The 19,120-nt window shown below is 38.2% G+C and overlaps 1 protein-coding gene and 1 long non-coding RNA gene across 5 annotated transcripts in view; one reads left to right on the forward strand and one right to left on the reverse strand.

Annotated features, from left to right (window-relative positions):
* DDHD2 (DDHD domain containing 2) overlaps positions 1-19,120 on the reverse strand; it is a 29,327-nt gene that overhangs the window by 2,031 nt on the left and 8,176 nt on the right. For all 4 annotated transcript variants that reach the window (XM_060693507.2, XM_034436857.3, XM_034436858.3 and 1 more), the window contains 12 exons: positions 18,943-19,063; positions 17,290-17,379; positions 14,803-14,935; positions 14,003-14,211; positions 12,105-12,172; positions 7,652-7,774; positions 6,813-6,908; positions 5,233-5,349; positions 3,713-3,868; positions 2,022-2,124; positions 1,207-1,380; positions 351-513 (listed from right to left, as the gene is read on the reverse strand). In XM_060693507.2, the coding sequence (XP_060549490.1) occupies positions 351-513; positions 1,207-1,380; positions 2,022-2,124; positions 3,713-3,868; positions 5,233-5,349; positions 6,813-6,908; positions 7,652-7,774; positions 12,105-12,172; positions 14,003-14,211; positions 14,803-14,935; positions 17,290-17,379; positions 18,943-19,063 (1,553 nt within the window). The remainder of the gene's footprint in view (positions 1-350; positions 514-1,206; positions 1,381-2,021; positions 2,125-3,712; positions 3,869-5,232; positions 5,350-6,812; positions 6,909-7,651; positions 7,775-12,104; positions 12,173-14,002; positions 14,212-14,802; positions 14,936-17,289; positions 17,380-18,942; positions 19,064-19,120) is intronic.
* Positions 3,610-14,398, forward strand: LOC132712364 (uncharacterized). Its single transcript, XR_015729330.1, has 5 exons — positions 3,610-3,743; positions 4,523-4,588; positions 5,156-5,335; positions 12,128-12,196; positions 13,525-14,398. It is a non-coding gene; the product is annotated as an uncharacterized LOC132712364 (long non-coding RNA).

Raw genomic sequence — 19,120 nt, forward strand, 5'->3', positions numbered from 1 at the left:
CTCAGCAATTAAAACAATACAATACAAAGGAGGAAGACAGATAGTCATGAGCCTCTTGGAGAAGAACAGGAATGATGGAGAAGATGAAAGACAATACAGTCTTCTTCAACTGCCACCTTGCATGACAATTCAGATGAGAGGGCAAACTGGCTGGAAGAGTTGAGTTGGCTGATCTAGATTTCTAGGCTCGTATCCTCTCCTTCCTTCCTGGGTCCGTGTATGTCCTTCCCAAACCTGCATGCTTAGTGGAAGACCAGATCAATATTTTGGTCAAGGGCATTTGATGAGAGCCCCCATCCAGCAAAGCTATTGGGCACCAAATCAGGATTAGCCCCCTAGGCAGAGCTTACCAGTAGCATAAATGGCCTTGCAGTGCAAATAAATATTCGTTAAAGCTTTCAATGGGTTTCTCTTGAAGCACGTAGTCAATGCGATGGCCCCCATTCAACAGCCCCACATTAATTGGAGGTGGATCCTCTTTTGCTGATGTGGTTGGTTCCTCTGGTTTCTCCTCTGTATTCACATGGAAGAAAACTGAATCAACACACTTGCAGTCAGTGAACAGGCCAGTTAAGCTAAGACCAGCCTTAACTTTCCTGCCAAAGGCAATGGTGGCAGCTCAGTCTTATAGGCATCTCCAAACCTGGCAAGTTTTAAGACTCGTGGAGTTCAACTCCCAACATTTCTCATCCAGCCATGGGAGTTGAACTCAGCCAGAATCCTGGGAGCTGAAATCCACAAATCTTACAGTTGCCAGGTTTGAAGACCCCTGCATATTCTCAAAAGAGCTTTCTTCAGACAATATTAAAAAGAAGTGGCAACTCTTGCCCACAAGTACTTAGATGGCAATTCCAGTTGAAGAGTTACAGTGCTCCGTGCCCAGCCCTGGAAAGTGCCCGACTCAGCCCAGAGGCCATTAGATCTCTCTTCACTCAATAGAGCACAAGGAGCCTTTACCTGGTGCCAAGGAGGCTTTTAGGCAACTCAGAATCTCTCAAATATAACTCACTGTATCAACATATTCATTCTGCACTATTTACTCCAAACCTTTATTGCAATTGAAGTTTTGTAAATGGGAAGCCAAAATGTTTTTGGCCTGAGCCAAAAACAGCTGCAAAGCAACACAAAATGTGTTCCTTTGCATGCACCAAAGGTGACCAAATTGAGTGTGCAAACCACAACTTAAAACCTAGGTTTTAAACCAACCGGGTTGCTTCTCCATGCTGGTTTCAGCTTCCGATTCCTGTTCCACATCTCCGGTGGCTCCTGCCTCCACAGCTGGCAATGATGTTCTGGTGAAGGACTGCCAAGCAGTCCTCAAGGAACCCAGCAAGTTATTTTTCAGGTCCATGCTCATCCGAGTGAGGCCTTCCTTCAATTCTGGAAAAATAAAGAAAAAATGCAAAACCAGAAAAAAGACAAGCTTGCCTAGATGTGCAACCTAAATGCAGGTTTGAGACTAATGTCTATGGAAGTTCTCATTCATCCAGGTAGTGGTTGTCTCAAAGGTGCTTTTATTTTAAAGGCAGCTGAACTGATTTGCTTCTCATCCAAGAAACTTCTTCGGTTCTAACTAACTGGTGGGGAGTTATATGCTCTGCATTCAGCCAGTTGGGACAGGTTCTAGAGTGTTTGCTATTGAAAAAGCCTGTCATTTTAAATCAGTGTTTCTCAACCCTGGCAACTTTAAGATGCATGGATTTCAACTCCCAGAATTCCCCATCCAGCATGAATGTCTTTGCAAGCATTGCTTCATACATTATAGGGAAAATTCTGAGAAAGTGCCTTCATATATGTGCGCCCATGGGATGCCTGAAGCAGCATCCTAGGATGGATGTGATAAGTTAGCTGCCAGCCATCCTGATTCAACTGTATCCCTAATTCTTGTATGGATAATGCAGGTATATCAGGACACATCACATGGAAAGCTGGAGTTGGAATTCCATTGAAGATCATGGTATATATAGGTGTGTAAGATGAAGAAGGAACAACTTTTTTTTTTTGCTGTTTTTTTTTTTTACCTAAGTGCATCCTCTTCCGGCCCTTGTGGTGGGGAAGTAGCATGGGTTCGAATTCCACATCAGGAACAATCATGGGCTCAATCCTGTATGCTACTGGGTCAAACTACAAAAGAAAGGGTTTGCAGATATTACAATCTGTCCGTTTTCTATACTACCTTTAATCCCAAAGGAAGCATGCAAACCATTTAAAAAAAGAAATTAATGCCACAAGTAAAAGAGTATTACAGTTTTTTTGAAGGAGTGGGAAAGCCGCAGATCACATGTGGCTTTGTGGATCCTCTACAGATTGATTTCAAATTCTGATGCATAATTTGCTTCTGAAATTCAGTGCCGAAGAACCCTTATTTTAAGAGCAATTTTATTTTGTTTTAATTTGTTCTAAATTTGTTTGTTTATTCCTTGACTTTGATTCCGCCCCCCCCCCCTTTCTTTCATTTGGAAAACTTAAAAGATATTATTTTCAAGAGGCTTTGGCACATTTCCATTTTTTTTCCTGATCATCTCTCAGCAGTATTCATCTTCCCAGAGTTGATTTCACATTGTTACAAGAAGAAAACTTTCCATCGCACAATCTTGAAGGCAGTCCTCATTTAGCAACCATAATTGGCAACTTTTCATTAAGTAAAGCAATTGCTAAGTGAAACCACAACTGTACTAATTACCATACTTCAATTTTCTTTTGTTTTACAGACTACAAAGGCTGCAAATGTGAGCATTGGTTGCAAAGTTACCTTTTTACCACCATCATAATTATGAACAGTCACTATAGAAAGCAATCACTAAATGAGGGCTACCTGTATTATCTTGACACCAGGATAATAACCATCCCTATCAAAAGAATCTTAACTTTTTGTCTTCTACACTGATTTTTTTTAATGAAAATGGGTAAATGAGGACATTGATTTAAATTGCAGATCTTTTTCTGTTTGGTTTGAATAAACTCTACTGTTTGGGTTTTTACACCTGTGTATTATTACAGTGCCATTTTTGTTTTATATTGAGCTGCACTTTTCATTAAGCTGCCCAGAGGGCCTTTTGAGCCAACAGCAAGGCTTAAGCATTGCCAATTAATAAATAAATCTTCAGAAATCAATACCTCCACCCATGACTGAAAAGTAGCAAATGATTAGGAGAGGTAAACTTTCTTTTCCAAACTGCTCTATCCTAATTCTAAATGGACGGTTAACCTAAGCACCAATACAAGATGAGATTATCTCCAGAAAGGGTGCATTAAGGTTTGTCTAATTTAGAAGCTGCATAATTTACAGATTGGATTCTTCAAGAATGTATTTGTTTCCAAATGTTACATGCTTTTGAACAGGCCAGAATTTGGATGGGTATGTGTCTGTAAGCAAAGTGCCACAGAACCTTGGTTCTGTCTACATTCCATCTCTCTTATGATTCTTGGTTTTCTTTTACCTTTTTTTCTAAGGCTGGCAGATTTGTTAATTTCTCATCAGTTACATGGATAACCAAAATCTTATTCCATACTATGCAGATATCTGCCACCCAGTGAACATTGTAAACTAGCCATATCTGAGCCAATGTAAACTAGCCATATCTGAGTCCCATCAATTTCAATAGGACTTGAATCAAGTTAGCCATGATCTATTTGAGCAGCAATGCAGCCCACTGTAATTTTCTCTTTGTACTCCTTGGACAAAGGAACAAGAAAAGATACTCAGACGTACAGGATGAAAGATATTGAAGAAGCCTTTGCAGGTAGGCAGAGTGTAGGTTGGATCAATCCTATTCACGCCTCGTACAGTGAGAAACATACCAATGGGTGAGCCAAAAGCAAAAAAAATCTGTGGACTGTAGATAAGCTGAGGGTAGTTTGCAGAGACCTGGTGGAATAGAAATAGAATTGAGTTTGCAGGGAACAAGCAATTCCATTCTTTCTGTCTGTCTGCCCATCCATCTATCCAAAATACTAGCATATGTTAATTCAATTAACACGTATGAAGAATTTACTTCCTCCTTATATCATATTGATCTGTGGGACTCATTTACAAAAATTACAAACGTCCATAATGTAAAATCCAAACAGAAACATGCTGTAAAAAAAAAAAAAAGGCTTATCTTCCCAGGGCATCTTCCCTTCAAGACATATTTATCTAAAAGCCTCAGAATTTTCAGTCAGTCCTCCAAGCTACATACAGTATTTTCTGAAACAGGAAAATATTTTGTAGCTTGGGCATTTGCATAATAAGTTGTGGAATTCAGCAGCTCATAAAGGCTGGAGATAGAACAAGCAAGGATGAAAGAATGTAAACAAAGATAGCAAAAAATAAAAATGATGGGCATTTAGTGTGATACTTCTGCCCCCACCCCAATGAAGGATCTGATATGAGATAATATGGTCTAGGCTCAAGTCTTGGCCCAATTAGCAGCGATCAGAAAAAATATTTCACATAATCTATATAAATGTAATATTTTTGCCTGCATGACTTTTTGAAAAAGTAATAGAATTTTTAAAATATTTTTTTGATGTATTATAGGTAGTCTTCCACTTACGACAACAGTTGGCACCAGAATTTCCACTGATGAGCAACGACAGTTGTTAAGTGAGTAGCACCAATTTTACGAACTTTTTTTTGCCATGGTCCTTAAGCAAATCAATACAGTTGTTAAATGAATCACACAGTCATTTAACGAATCCAGCTTCCCCCACTGACTTTGCTTGCTGGAAACCAGCTAGGAAGGTTGCAAAAGGTGATCACAGGACCCTGGGATGCTGCAACTGTTGTAAATACATACCGGTTGCTAAATGCCTGAATTTTGATCACATGACCGTGGAGATGCTGTGACAGCTGTAAGTCCAAGGACTAGTCGTCAATCACTTTTTTCAGTGCTGTTGTTAACTTTGAATGGTCGCTATACTAATGGTTATAAGCCAAGGACTAATTGGATTTAAATAAAATGTAAAGCAAAAAAACACCACAAGACCATAATGCTCTGCATCTCTACAGCATTCAAGAATTCACTAATTGCACTGTAATATGTGATTTTGGTTGTCTGGTACCAGATTAACATTATGTGTGAATTCCGCTATCATGGTTCATTGAACAGAGAATTATTACTCCAATCAGTATTTGCATGAAGTGTGAATTCAGATCTTGTATGTTTTGCAGCCTGGTCATTACCTTGGTTCAGCTAAACCTTCTGAACACTTCAATCAAATTCTGTTTCTGTTGTCTATTAAAGTTACCTGTCCCATTACAACACCTGGATGTCTGCAACTGGTTTCTGCACATGTGGGCGTTGCAGGAGTTTCCTGATTGGCATCTCCACCTTCTTCAGCAGCTCCGGAGGTTAGTCTTAAAGTCTACAATGAAAATCATTTTAACTTCAAAAAAAAAATCAGCAGTTGCTTTCAAATCTCCTGCTACTTCAACAATAGATTCAATTATTTGTATTGTATTATTCTGCCTAGAACATAGTAAAGGCTTCAGAAGTTTATATTTTCCCACAACCTCATTATTGAATGATCTGAGAAAAACCAAAAGGAAGAAGCAAAAGGTTAAACTGATGCAAGGGCTCCACCAAGATCAACAATGTTGGGCCATGCAAAGCACTTTTATCTGGAAAAGCAGCTGGAAGGTGGTGTGACCCCAATGGGAAAATGCATCAGGAGTGAAAAGGGTCTAAGCACGAACCCAAGAAGCATGGAAAACCGTCATCATGAAGAGCACGTTTTTCAACTATTGAATTTGCCGGTGGTGATGGCTGTCAATTAGGTAGTATTTAGAAAGTCTAATGAGGATTACATCCTTAACAACAATGGCTGTGTAATACTATCCAGTTGGGAGTTTTATTTTTTTAGCATAAACATGACAGAGGAGAAGTAAGCTTATACATACAATCCATGTAATTTTATATAAGACCTCTAAGGAGATACAGTAGTGGCCTCATAACTGTATATATACAGATAATCCTCAATTTATGATCATAATGGAGCCTGCCCATCAAGGTTGCAAGTCATGATAGTTGTAAAATTGGTCACCAAATGATCAACTTGATTTTAGGACTTTCTTTGCACCAGTTAAGTAAATCAATGCCTTGCTATGGGCCACTTTTGCTGAAAATTGGAAGTTATTGCTGGTTTTGGGGAAAATTATTGTAAAATGGGGTCATATGATTGTGGAACACTGCAATTAGCCATGAAGTGGATTAGGAGCCTGGATAGCTCAGCAGACTAATGCATTGTAATTTAACTCCAGCTGTCTGCAATTAGTAAGTTCGAATCTCGCCAGGCTCAAGGTTGACTCAGCCTTCCATCCTTTCTAAGGTAGGTAAATTGAGGACCCAGTTTGTGGGGGCAATAAGCTGACTTTGTAAAAATATACAAAAGTATGAAGGCTATTGCTTAATGCATTGTAAGCCGCCCTGAGTCTCCAGAGAAGGGCGGCATATAAATCAAATTTTAAAAAAAAGAAAAGAATAGTAGGCTGGTTGCCAAGTGCCCAACATGCACTCACATGACCAAAGGGGGTGACGGTCAGAACTTCAGAACCAGATTATAAGAATCCCCAGGGAAGCCTATTGTAACTTCAAACAGTCACTAAGTGACCAGTCATAAGTCAAGGATTACTATAGCTAATGGAAAACACAGAATTTTAATTCCAAGGTAGAGACAAGAAAGCAAAAACGAAAGAACAGTGACAAAGTATTCCTTCTGACTTAGGTGATGAAATTAACACAACATGTCCTATGTCCCAAAGCATAACCTTATTGCTATGTCCTCGAAGATGCACATTTCAGTGGCTCAAAGGCTTACACAAGGAATACCTGATAGCTGCTTCTCTTCCTTAAATAGTGGAGGATCTTGATTCTGGGTCCCAAGGGGATCCCCATCTCTTTAAGCTCCTTGTCTGTGCACAAGGCCTGCACATAAGAATTCCACAGTCAGAAACACAGTTCTACTACAAACAGGATACAGAAAGGAAGAGGGAAAGGGGCAGGGCTTAGGCTGTCCTTCTACGTGGCAATTTCAAGAGGCAATTTAGCTTTGTAAAACCAACATACTAATCCCAAACGAAACAAAGGGAGTCTGCAAAGCCCAGAATCGGGAAACACTGCAGAAAAGGTGACATCTGAGTCACAGTCCATAAGCTTTCCCATAAGCAATTCTTGTGACCTTCCCTAGTTCACAGACTAAGTACTGTTGCCCAAAAGGCAATGACTTTGAAATGCCACACCACAAAAGAGTAAAAATGAGAATAATTAAGTGCTTCTCCAAAGATTCTAGCACAGAATGATTGTGTGTGTGTATGTGTGTGTGTGTGTTAAATAATATTGTCCTTAACTATAAAATTGGGACATTCTTATAAATGCACTTGGATTTCTAAAGCAAGACAAAAGTAATATAAATAAATGGGAAAGGTAGGATGTTATATCTTGCCAAAGAAGTATCTAATTCTGAACATGAACTACTATCCCAGATGATGTTCTCCAAGCAGATCCAAACAAAAATTCAATGGAAAAAAAATTGCTCAACCATATCTACCACCCTCTGGTAATTATTGACCTAAAGTTTATTTGCCTTAAGAGGCCATGCTGAAGACAGATATATAAAAGCTAGCAGCATCCATGTTCTAGGTAACAGAAGCAACCCCAGTTTCATTTACCAATGCTCGATTGTCCATTTTTTCCTTCTCAAACACAGCATAATATTCAGAAAGATCAAGTTCTGCTAAGATGTCCTTCATAGATTTGTTGACTTCCTGATCCATTGCCAGTCTTTGTAATCCCTGTGAAAAGTTAATTGGGAAGCTTTTAAGGCTCCTGGTTTCCTTCAGTTTAGGAAGCTTGCAAATGTTATCACTGAAATAAATGATCAAATTGTGGAATTTTACAAATGATTCTCCTAATACTGAGTTGTAGAACCTGTTTGGTGTAGTGGTTAAAGCCTCAGACTAGAAACTAGGAGACTTCTGAATTCTAGTGTCATAGGTAGAATTCCAGGTGTGTGACCTTGGGCCAATTACTCAGGCAGTTGTAAACCACCTATAGAATCGAACACAAATAAACAAACAAACAAACAAACAAATGGTTAAATCAAAGTTCGATCATGCTGGGAGCATGTCAACCTTTATGTCTATGGAGATTCTCAGTCATGGTTGTCCCAAAGGTGCTTTTTTTCAAGAGGCAACGGAACTTTCTGGTTTTTCTTTGAAGGCGTTTCACTTCTCACCCAAGAAGCTTCTTCAGCTTTGAAGAAGTTTCTTGGATGAGAAGTGAAACATATTCAAAGAAAAATCAGAAAGTCCCATTGCCTCTTGAAAAACCTTTACTAACTTTGAAGTCCATTGTTTAACCAAACATATATAGCTGCCCATCTCAGACAATGATTCTGGGTGGCTTGCAATTCAAAAAATATATAATGCAATTAAAATATTAAATACAATTTAAAACACTAAGAACGCTAAATTCAAATCTAATCCAACCCAGAGAAACAGCTTAAATGTACTGTAATTTCATTAAGGAAAACAATTAAAGATTTATTTAATCTTCCTACAGACAGACAACAAAACACTTATTGATAGCTGAAATCCTATATCACCTTATACAGGTAGTCCTGATAGACCACAATTTTTTTTTATAAAAAGTTTTTTTTTTATTTTTTACACATACAGACACACAAACATACAATGTATTTTTGCTGAACAGAGTATTTGGCTGGTTAACAAATTTAAACAGTTTTTAGTCCTTTCAACTAAAATTACAATTTCTATACCTCCTTTTTGCCATAGTATTTATTTTCATCTATTTTTTTACCAATATTACCCTTCATTTTCATCTCTAATTTTAACCAAGTTCCATTTTTCCCTTCTATTCTATATTAAACCCCTTCTCATTGTTTTTATATCCATCATCAGATTAATTAATTTTTTAGTGTTACAGTTGTTCAATTCTTATAGAAATAGTAAACCCACTTATTCTAACATACATTTCCTTAAATAATACAGTCCAACATTTTAATATAAATCAATTAATTATGTAAATATCTTTCAGTTATATATTGAAACAAGAAAAAAAAAGAATATAAACGTGGATATTCCAATTAGTTCCATTTTCATACATCAAATAATTTTCCCCATGTTCCTCCAAACCACATTTTAATCATTTCTACTTTCACCACGATATGCAATTAAAAATATTTCATTTATTACAATTTCCTTAGTTAAATTTTAAAATATTCTAGCTGTTATCCTCTAACCATAAAGCGTTCCCCATGTATTGTTCCAAATCCTCACTTAATCATTTCTACACACATTACCATAAACCATTAAAAGTATTTCAATTATTACAATTTAAACTTATTCGTATTTCTAAAAAGAAACTCATCATTATCTAGATTTCAAAAATACAAATGATAATATTCCAATTATTATTCAATTCATTTTCACCATATGATTTACCATTATCCCTTACTACAATTCGTATTTCAGTTCTAGATATATACAGTACATCATATTCCCTTTTCATTTCTTTTTTCTTTTCTCCAGTGGTGGGATTCAAGTAATTTAACAACCGGTTCTCTGCCCTAATGTTTTCTTCCAATAACCAGTTTGCCAAACTACTCAGAAAGTTAACAACCGGTTCTCCCGAAGTGGTGCAAACTGGCTGAATCTCACCACTGCTTTTCTCCCTTTTCATTTTTATTTTTACCTTTTTCTTTCCCCTTTTTTCCTGTGCTTTAAAATCCTGATCTCTCCTGTTTTGTTTTGTTCCCCCTCTCTTTTCTCTCTTTTTTTATTTCACCACTGTTTAGCCCAGTATTATCATTCTGTATTTCAAAGTTCTGGATTCTTCTATTCTGCCCTATGTTTCCTGTTGTTTTCCACTCTTTTTCTCTCTTTTTTATCTTTTCACCGTAAATCCCAGTGTAATCATTTAAATTCTTTATATTCTTTCTGTTCCACCCTTCTTTCCTTATTTGTCTCTTTCTATCCTCTCTATTTTTTTCATTGTTAATCCCAATGTAATCTCTAAAAACCTCCTTTTTATTATTACTATCCACATATTCAGTTACTTTTTCATATTTAATCACATTGTCTTTTCTTCTTTAGTTTCAGCCTCTGTGTTTTGCTTCTCCATCTTTATTTCCTTGTCAGCTTGCATATGCTCTATCTCAATTTTTATGTCCTCAGATTTTAATTCCCCATGCAGCAGTGTAGTTATTTCTTTTATTTCCATTTTCCATGACAAGTACATCAATTTGATCATTTCTCTAATTTCCTGCGCCATTTTATTCTTTTTGAGTTAGTATTATTCCAATTTTAAAATTTCAATTGTATTCCTTTTTTTTTTCCAAAGTCAAGCCGCTTGCAGACAAAAGAATCCTCCCCAAAGGTTCTCACGGCTGTTATCTGTAAAGTTCACAATTTTCCAAAACAAAGACCAAGTTGCAATGTTCCTTTTTGCTCCTGAAGGTGTCTCTCTGCAATCCACAATTTCCAGTTATCTAATAAGTATCCATTTTGTTTCAATCTACATTAACAATCTTAACTAGCTTCTCTTTTTCTTTTTAGCTTTAAAATACCAAATCAGTTTTATAGTCCAGTCCGAATTTAAACAGCTCTTTTCACTTCTTTTTTCCTTTTTTCTTTTGTTTATACAACACTTCTATTACAGGGCTTATTGTCCATTCTCTTTTGTTTTTCTTAAAATTCGAAAAAAGAAAGGGAGAAAAAGGGATCTATTTCTTTCTTTCTGATCCTTTACTCAATCTTGGGGTGATTTCTCTCGTTTTTAAAATTTTCCAAATTATTTTCCAAATAGTTTTGTTCAAAAGTCAATCTTCTATTCAGGTTTTTGTCCCTATAAAATTACACTTCAACATCCTCTTTTCTTTCCCCCATGCTCATTAGCCGCCATTTTTTCGCTAGGGGTATTCAGGTTTAAAGATTTTTTTCTTATTGTTGTTTCACCTGTGAGTTGGCTGTCACTCACCCGGCTTCAAAAAACTCCGTTCCATTCACCGCTCCTGCTCAATGCTTAGTCCGGTTGCCCCAGCTTCGTGACAACCGCAATGGCTGCCACTCCCCGCAGCTGAATCGTAGAGCGTTTCCTCTGACCTTCGAGGAACTTGCCTGTTCCTCTTGGTCTTCCGGGGTGCCTCTCCTTCATCCCCGTCCCTACAGGACGGTTCCGATCTGAAGACCCCTTGGTGGCGGTTCGTCAGTCTGGGTTTTTGCGGAGCTCATCAGAGCCCGCTAATTCCCCGACTGTCTTGTTGTGACGCTTCCAGTCAAATCTTGATAAACCACAATCGAGTCCAAAATTTCTGTTGTTAAGTGAGACATTTTTAAGTGCATTTTGCTCCATTTTATGACCTTTCTTGGCACAGTTGTTAAGAGAATCACTACAGTTGATAAATTAAGTGAATCTGGCTTCCCCATTGACTTTGCTTGTCAGAAGGTTGCAAAAGGGGATCACATGATCTTGGGACACGGCAATGGTCATAAATATAACCAGTTGCCAAGCATCTGCATTTTAATCACATGATCATGGGAATACTGGAAATGTTGTTAACTGTGGAAAACTGTCATAAGTCACTTTTTTCAATGCCATTGTAACTTTGAACAGTCATTAAACAAACTGTTGTAAGTCGAGGATTACCTGTAGAGACTAAGCTTCATTAGAATCAATGAGAATTTTTTTACACAGGTTTTGCTGTAATCCTCTCCCAGTGGAATTTCTAAATCCAAAAATATGCTTAGAATGTTTCCATCTCATCCCATATTTCCTTAGAAAACCCTGGGGAATCTGTAAAGATTAGCGCCTTACTCAAAACTAGGGAACAACTAAGTTTAACAAAAGCCATACGATGGTTGTCCCAAAGATGCTTTTTCAAGAGGCAAGTCCAGTTTCCTCTTGAAAAAGCACCTTTGGGATAACCATGACCTGGATGACTGAGAACCTCCATCGACCATACTATGGTTCTTCTCCCAGGACTACCGACAGTATTTCTGAAGATTAGAAAGTTATCTTGGCTAAATGAACGCACACTGTGAAAATATCAGTGAATTTGGACTTAACACAAATTGAAACAACAGAATAAATGCAAACATGTACCTCTTTTTTTTCTTGTTCATCAGGTGTCCATTTCTGATTTGTGAGAAGATCAAATAATATAAGAGACCCTAAGAAAAGAACATCATGAGCAGGTATTAATGTCTTGGACAAAATAACAAATTGGGGGTGTCAGAACTTGACAAAGGTTCCAACCTTCTCAATCTATAAAATATAGATCCATAATTCTTGTTAGTTTAAAAAAAGCAATAATGGAGAAATTATTGATTTTACAATTTGAAAAGAAGAACAAATGGAAGAAACTAGTTTTTTAAAAAATCTATAACCGAGGAATCTTATCCTCAAGGATTTTTTTTAACTTTGTACAAAAAAAGAAGACAAAATCCTTCACAGGTTTAGGTTCTAATTTTTTTTGCTATACAGAAATGTATTATCAGTATATCACCCTCTAGACATAAAAATGTAAGGAGAGGAACAAATCAACCAGCACTGCAAATTTTTAATCAAGTGGCAAAAAAAAACTGCATACATTACATTCTGAAAAACTCAGGAGATGCTGCATCCCAGAAACACAAAGATCTAGTTTCAATACAAGATTTTAAATGGATTTTAAGATTTTAAGTGGAATAAGTAATAAGTGACCCAGTTTGTCCTGTTCTATATATATTTGAATAATGACAGAGCTCATCCCCAGATTTTATTTATTGATTTTTAAAATTTATAAATTTATTTGCCCATCTTACCTTATCCCAAATGAAATGATTTTAGAAGTCCTTACACCAAATAAGACCACTATTGACTTGACCAGTGTTTCCAACCTTTCCAGCTTTGTTGACCGGGGGAGGAAGGGGGAGAAGGGTTCCGCGCACGCAGCTGGCAAACTCGTGCATGCACAGCTCCATTTGTGTGAGCAGTGCACTCATGTGCCCACCATTCACATAAGTGGAACATGTGTGCGCAAGCTCAACCACTAGTTGTATGCCGTTTGTGCAGTCTGTGGGCCGTGGTCCCAAGGTTGGGAACCCCTGGACTAGATTACCTAGATGTCGTCACCTGGGATTTCCAGCCACATTTTTTCCTAGCCCTACCTAGAGAGGTCAGAGAATAATCTGAATGCAAGACAAGTACTCTATTATGAATTGCCTCTCCTCTCCCCGTCTCAGCCTTGCCCCACAGAAACCTCCCCTATCCTATCCCCTTCTCTCCCTCAGCCTTGCCGCACAGAAGGCTCTCCTCTCCTCTCCTCTCCTCTCCCTCAGCCTTGCCCCACAGAAGCCTCCCCTTTCCTAATCCCTTCTTTCCCTCAGCCTTGCCCCACAGAAGCCTCTCCTATCCTATCCCCCTTCTCTCCCTCAGGCTTGCCCCACCGAAGCCTCCCCTATCCTATCTCCTGCTTGCTCCTGTGAAAGTAAAACTGAAACTGAAACTCCTCTCCTCTGTTTGTGTTTTGCATTTGGAACAGATTTCTTTTCAGGTGGGGAGGAGAATAGAACATCAGAGGACTGTTTGGAAAGTGAAACAGCATTTGCTGTGTGAGCAAGGAGGAGACAAGAAGGAGCCTGGCCCTGGCTCAACTGTTCTGTAGTAAAGCTGCTTGCTGCTGTGAAAGTAAAACTGAAACTGAAACTCCTCTCCTCTGCTTGTGTTTTGCATTTGGAACAGATTTCTTTTCAGGTGGGGAGGGAGAGTAGAACTCCTTAGCATCAGAGCGTGTTAATAATAATATAGGAAATACTAATGCTCTGATGGTCATTTCAAAAAATCCTTTCTTAGTGAGCACCTAGAAGCCAAGAGGAACATATGTGGCAAATTTCAAGTTTGTAGGCTTTACAGTTCTGGAGATTTTGTGATGATGCGTGAGTGGTATTTCGCTTTTATATATATAGATAACATACTATATGTTAATAGGCTTTTCATCAAAGTAAGAAAAATAATTATACCTAAGCTATGGCCGGCTATGGAGACGCCTCCTTTGAAATCAGGATTTCTCTCCAAAAAGAGCAGGTAGATCCGGTTCATTTCTGATGCAACCGTATCCACAATGGTTTGACAGTAGGTAGAGCTGTTGTAGAAAAACACATCCAGGATGGTATCATTGATGAAGTGACGTAAACGGTTGATGCTTGGCAAGGTGATTCTCTCCAAATTTCTGTGAATAAAGCAGAGAAGGACATTTAGAAAGAACAGTGATTTAAACAGTTCCCACTGACCACTGTCATTTTTCCTCTTAGTATTCCAACTTCTATATTCTGCCACTGAAGTTTTTGTTATTGTAAGGAGGCTTCACTACAAAAGCTGGATCAAAATAAAACTCACTAATAAAAATACTAAAGTACTCTTGTGATTGGTTTTATTAACCCATAAGCACAATTTAATTCAATGAACTTCCAAAACAACATAATGAGAATTGACCTGGAAATTAATTGTAATGTCTACATCTATCACACAATTCTTATCAAGGAAAGGATGATTTGTGGCTTGGCTTGGCTTGGCTTGGCTGAGATCACAGGAGATCTGAAAGAGTGAGGTAATATATCAAACTCTGAGACTAAGGAAATCAGATCTATTTTATCTATTTTATATACATTGTATAGAGTCCCCAAAAGTCTAAAATGCAAAGAATCTATTTTTATTGCCTGCTCTTGCCAGTTACAATTGTAGCATTTTATGAAATGAAAAATATCTTTGTAGATCTCAGACTATCTTCAACCTATACAGAAGCATTGCAAAATGCACTTACACATCTACTCCCGTGTGTAAAGTACTGTGCCAGTTCACTGGAATAAATTCAACTCGACCAATCTGTTGTTGTTCCTGAGCTTTCTTGAAATGGGTTGAGAGCATATTCAAGGAAACGCTGCGGAAGTCGTTGACTGAAGAAGAAGCAGACGACACTATTTGGAATCAAGGTAGCTATTACTGCACACTTAACAATGGGGAAGGAAAATTCAATTTCCTGGCAAGACCAGAAGTAGACTCAAATGGGAAACTAGAACAGGAAGAAGGGATCAATTCCTCTTTCTCAGCACTGTTTATTAGCATGCCTCATTACAAGTAACTCAAGGCACAACAACAACCAAGAAAGGTATGTTGGGTTGACACAGAGTGATTGGCCCAGTCACCCAGCTAGCTTTCCTGCTTAAGGGGGGGGGACTAGAAGTCAAATTCTCCTGGTTTTTACACCAGACTGTTCCAATTTATTTTTAGGGGGAACAAACACAATAAATGCAGAGACAAGGCTTCCCTACATGTCATCTACTGTAGTCCTAAAGTGTTTGTAAAAATGGTGCCTTCAAATCAATTTTGGCTCCTGGTTACCCCATAGAGATGCCTATGAAGTTTTCTTAGCAACACTTTTTTTTTGGAAATAGTTTGCTCTTGTCTGCTTCTTAGGCTGACAGATAAGAACTGGCTGGCTTGTGCCTAAGGCGGGACTAGTATTCAACAATTCCTATCTGGTTCCTGAAAACCACTACATCAAACTGGCTCTGTAAGCAGTTTGTAACTCATATTTATTAAAAAGAGAAGTCATTAGTCCTAGCAGTAGCAGCAATTGCCTGATTCTTGTTCTTCTCTCCAGTTATGATTCTGGAATTTTAGCATTTCCACACATACATTTTCTCAGAAGATTTGTAAGAAGTCCCTCCTAGAAGCCTCCTCATTGGCATGTTACTGTACAGGCAGTTTCTATAACAAGGTTACTTCACTAATGTACTTGCCCCTCCAAACTGTACGTATGCAATCCATTTTATGCAATCTATGCAGTGGGACCATTTTATGCAATAGGACAAGATGGACTTGAAATTCATTAACCTTAAGATGCTAGATTCATTGTGAAAAAGGGAAATGTCCAAGCAACCACTTCAACTGCTTCTTCATTTAAAAATTAAAATGATAACAGCATTATGTAAACATTACTTTGGAGAACCTGGATTGCAAAGGATGTCATTGCTTAAGTCCCACCTCCTACAATACCAATCAAGATTTATTGATGCTTGTCTTAACACAATGTAATTTATATTTTCGCAAATCTTGAGTCATAAGCTTTCATGGATCACAGTCAACAGAAACACAATCTTTATGTCATAGTAAAATGTGTTTTAAAGGTGTTGTAAAATTAATTCCCAAATAATTCTCAACAAAAGAATCCCATGTAATTGAGGGCTCCCTAATATGAAGCAACCATTATCGTTTGGGCATATCTTTCTTCGGAATCTGGCTCATCTCCTGGTAATTGCAACAGTAGCTAGAAATAAATGATTTCTCAACATCAAAGTCTCTTACCAAGTTGATTATAATGATAATAACAATGCTAAACCTATAATTATTGTGGAATAAAAGCAACTAAAAAGCATTGGTATAAATTAGTGGGTATGTACAGGTGGTCCTTAACTTAATTTGGTGATTGTTCAAAGTTATAACACCACGGGAAAAAATGGCTTAGGAAAAGCCCTCACACTTATGAGCATTGCAGCATCCCCATTGTCATGTGATCAAAATTCAGATGCTTGACAACTGGCATATATTTATGCCAAGGTAATGTGATTTACCCTGATCTCTCCAAGATGGCACCTGCCACCAGAGAGATTCTCCCCTCACACAGTTTCCCGCCAAACAAAATGGCCGCCAGTTTCCTTCTGTGGAGCCAACTTCCCCCAAGATGGAGGCTCCCCTGGGCACTTTGCCAGAACCACGAGCCAGGCCTACCCCAGCTCCACGGTCCAGGCCTACAACGCCAGCCAGTCAGTTCAGCACTCCAGCGGCCCAGAGGACCACTCCGAACCTACAAGCCCCTTGCCAGGCCGTGCCTACCATGGCAAGCATCAAAGAAGCCATAGAGACCCTGGTTGCCATTCACCTTCCTAGTTGGCTTCCAATGAGCAAAATTGGGGCGACGGATGGACTGGATTTGTTTAATGACTGATTTACTTAACTGCAGTGATTTGTTTAAAAACCATGCCCCAAAAATAGCAAAATTGAGTACAACTCCCTTAACAACCATGTTGCTTAGCAACAGAAATCCTGATCCCATTTGTGGTATTAAGTTGAGGTTCATCTGTATTAGTAGCTCAGGTCTGCAAACCACATAGCATCCACTTGTACAGGAGGACAAATTTGGAAAAACCTTGCTTTATATGGTTAATGGTCATGATAATATCTGTCAATTCAACAAACCCCAATTCCTTTTGGGGATGCAGAACCAGCAACTTTTCTTTTTTGCACTTACCACATTGAACGATACTCCGGAATCGAATATCACAAGCTGGTCCAATTCCATGAACAACAAAAACTAAATGATCAATTTGTGTTGGTTCCCCTGAAACAAACAATCAAGAATCTACTCAGGGTGCTGCTTCCAAAAAGATACCAAATCTTATTATATCTGGAGTGTCTTGGTTATTTGCAAATTAAAAATGCTGGAACTAGATTAAACATTTGATAATATTCAAGCTTATTCCAGTTGATATTATTTTTAGAATGGAATGGAATAGAAATGAGGATGGGGATGGAACAGAATGGAACGAAATGGGACAGCACAGCTTCATTTGGCCAAGTGTGATTACACACAAGGAATTTGTTTCCAGTGCAGAATCTCTCAGTGTACAGTACATGCAAAACAACAGAAAAATCAATCAATTACAATAAAGCTGGAAGGGACCTTAAAGGCCTTCTAGTCCAGCCCCCTGCTCAAGCAGGAGACCCTATACCATTTCAGACAAGTGACTGTCTTAAAAACCTCCAGTGATGAAGCATCCACAACTTCTGAAGGCAAGCTATTCCACTGGTTAATTCTTCTCACTGTTAGGGAGTTTCTCCTTAATTCCAGGTTGCTTCTCTCCATCCATTGTTGCTTATCCTACCCTCTGGTGCTTTGGAAAATAAATTGCCCTGCTCTTCTTTGTGGCAGCCTCTCAAATACTGGAATACTGCTATCATATCCCCCCCTAGTCTTTCTTTTCTCTAGACTAGCCAAACCCAAATCCTGCAACTGTTCTTCAAATGTTTTAGTCTCCAGACCTTTGATCATCTTAATTGCTCTTCTTTGCACTTTTTCCAAAGTCTCAACATCTTTTTTGTAATGTGGTGACCAAAACTGGATGCAGTTTATTTGAGATAACACCGAAACCTGACAGATGCAGTATTCCAGACGTGGTCTTACCAAGGCTTTATAAAGCAGTACTAATACTTCACGTAATTTTGATTCTATTCCTCTGTTTATACAACCAAGGATTGTATTAGCTTTTTTGGCTGCTGCCACATACTGCTGGCTCATGTTTAAGTGATCATCCACTAGGACTCCAAGGTCCCTCCCACAGTTACTGTTTTTGAGCAAGGTTTTGCCTAATCTGTACTTGTACCTTTGGTTTTTCCTGCCCAGGTGTAAAACCTTGCTTTTTTCCACATTAAATTTCATCTTGTTGGATAGGGCCCATTGTTCAAGTCTGTCAAGATCTTTTTGGATCTTGAACTTGCCTTCGGGGGTGTTGGCTATTCCTGCCAATTTAGTGTCATTTGCAAATCTGATGAGTTCCCCTTCTAATAATAGTCATAATAATGACACCAAGAAGAGAAAGTAATATAAAGATGAGAAGGGTAATAGTAAAACAGCCATACTACATGTATAAATATACTTTGACATAAGACAGTCTACAAATAAACAGTTATACAGATTCTGCTGTTCCTGTTCCTTTCTTCTGTTCTCTTCTCTTTACTTTTAAAAATCTTGCTCAGAATAATTTTCTAAAAATACGTAATACTTTCTTAATGTTTGTGTCATGTTTCTAATTTGTGTTAAGAACTAATCCCTGAGCACTCCTTGAGCAAAAGCATATTAAACAATTAAAGTGTGTTCCAAACAAAGATGAAAATAATTATCCACCATGAGGGATTTCAACAGATATGTTGTCCACTCCTCTCTTCACAGTCCTTGGCCGGCCTTGTTCTGCAGGACTCACACCCCAGTCGTCTGTAACTGCTACTGGTTGGTAATGTACCATTAACTTGAAGGAAAACAAGAAAAGCAAATCAGAGCAACTAATCTGTTCTTTAATTTTTGT

The sequence above is a fragment of the Pantherophis guttatus genome, chromosome 9 (assembly GCF_059756535.1).
Source record: "Pantherophis guttatus breed Tessera chromosome 9, ASM5975653v1, whole genome shotgun sequence".
Lineage (NCBI taxonomy): Eukaryota > Metazoa > Chordata > Lepidosauria > Squamata > Colubridae > Pantherophis > Pantherophis guttatus.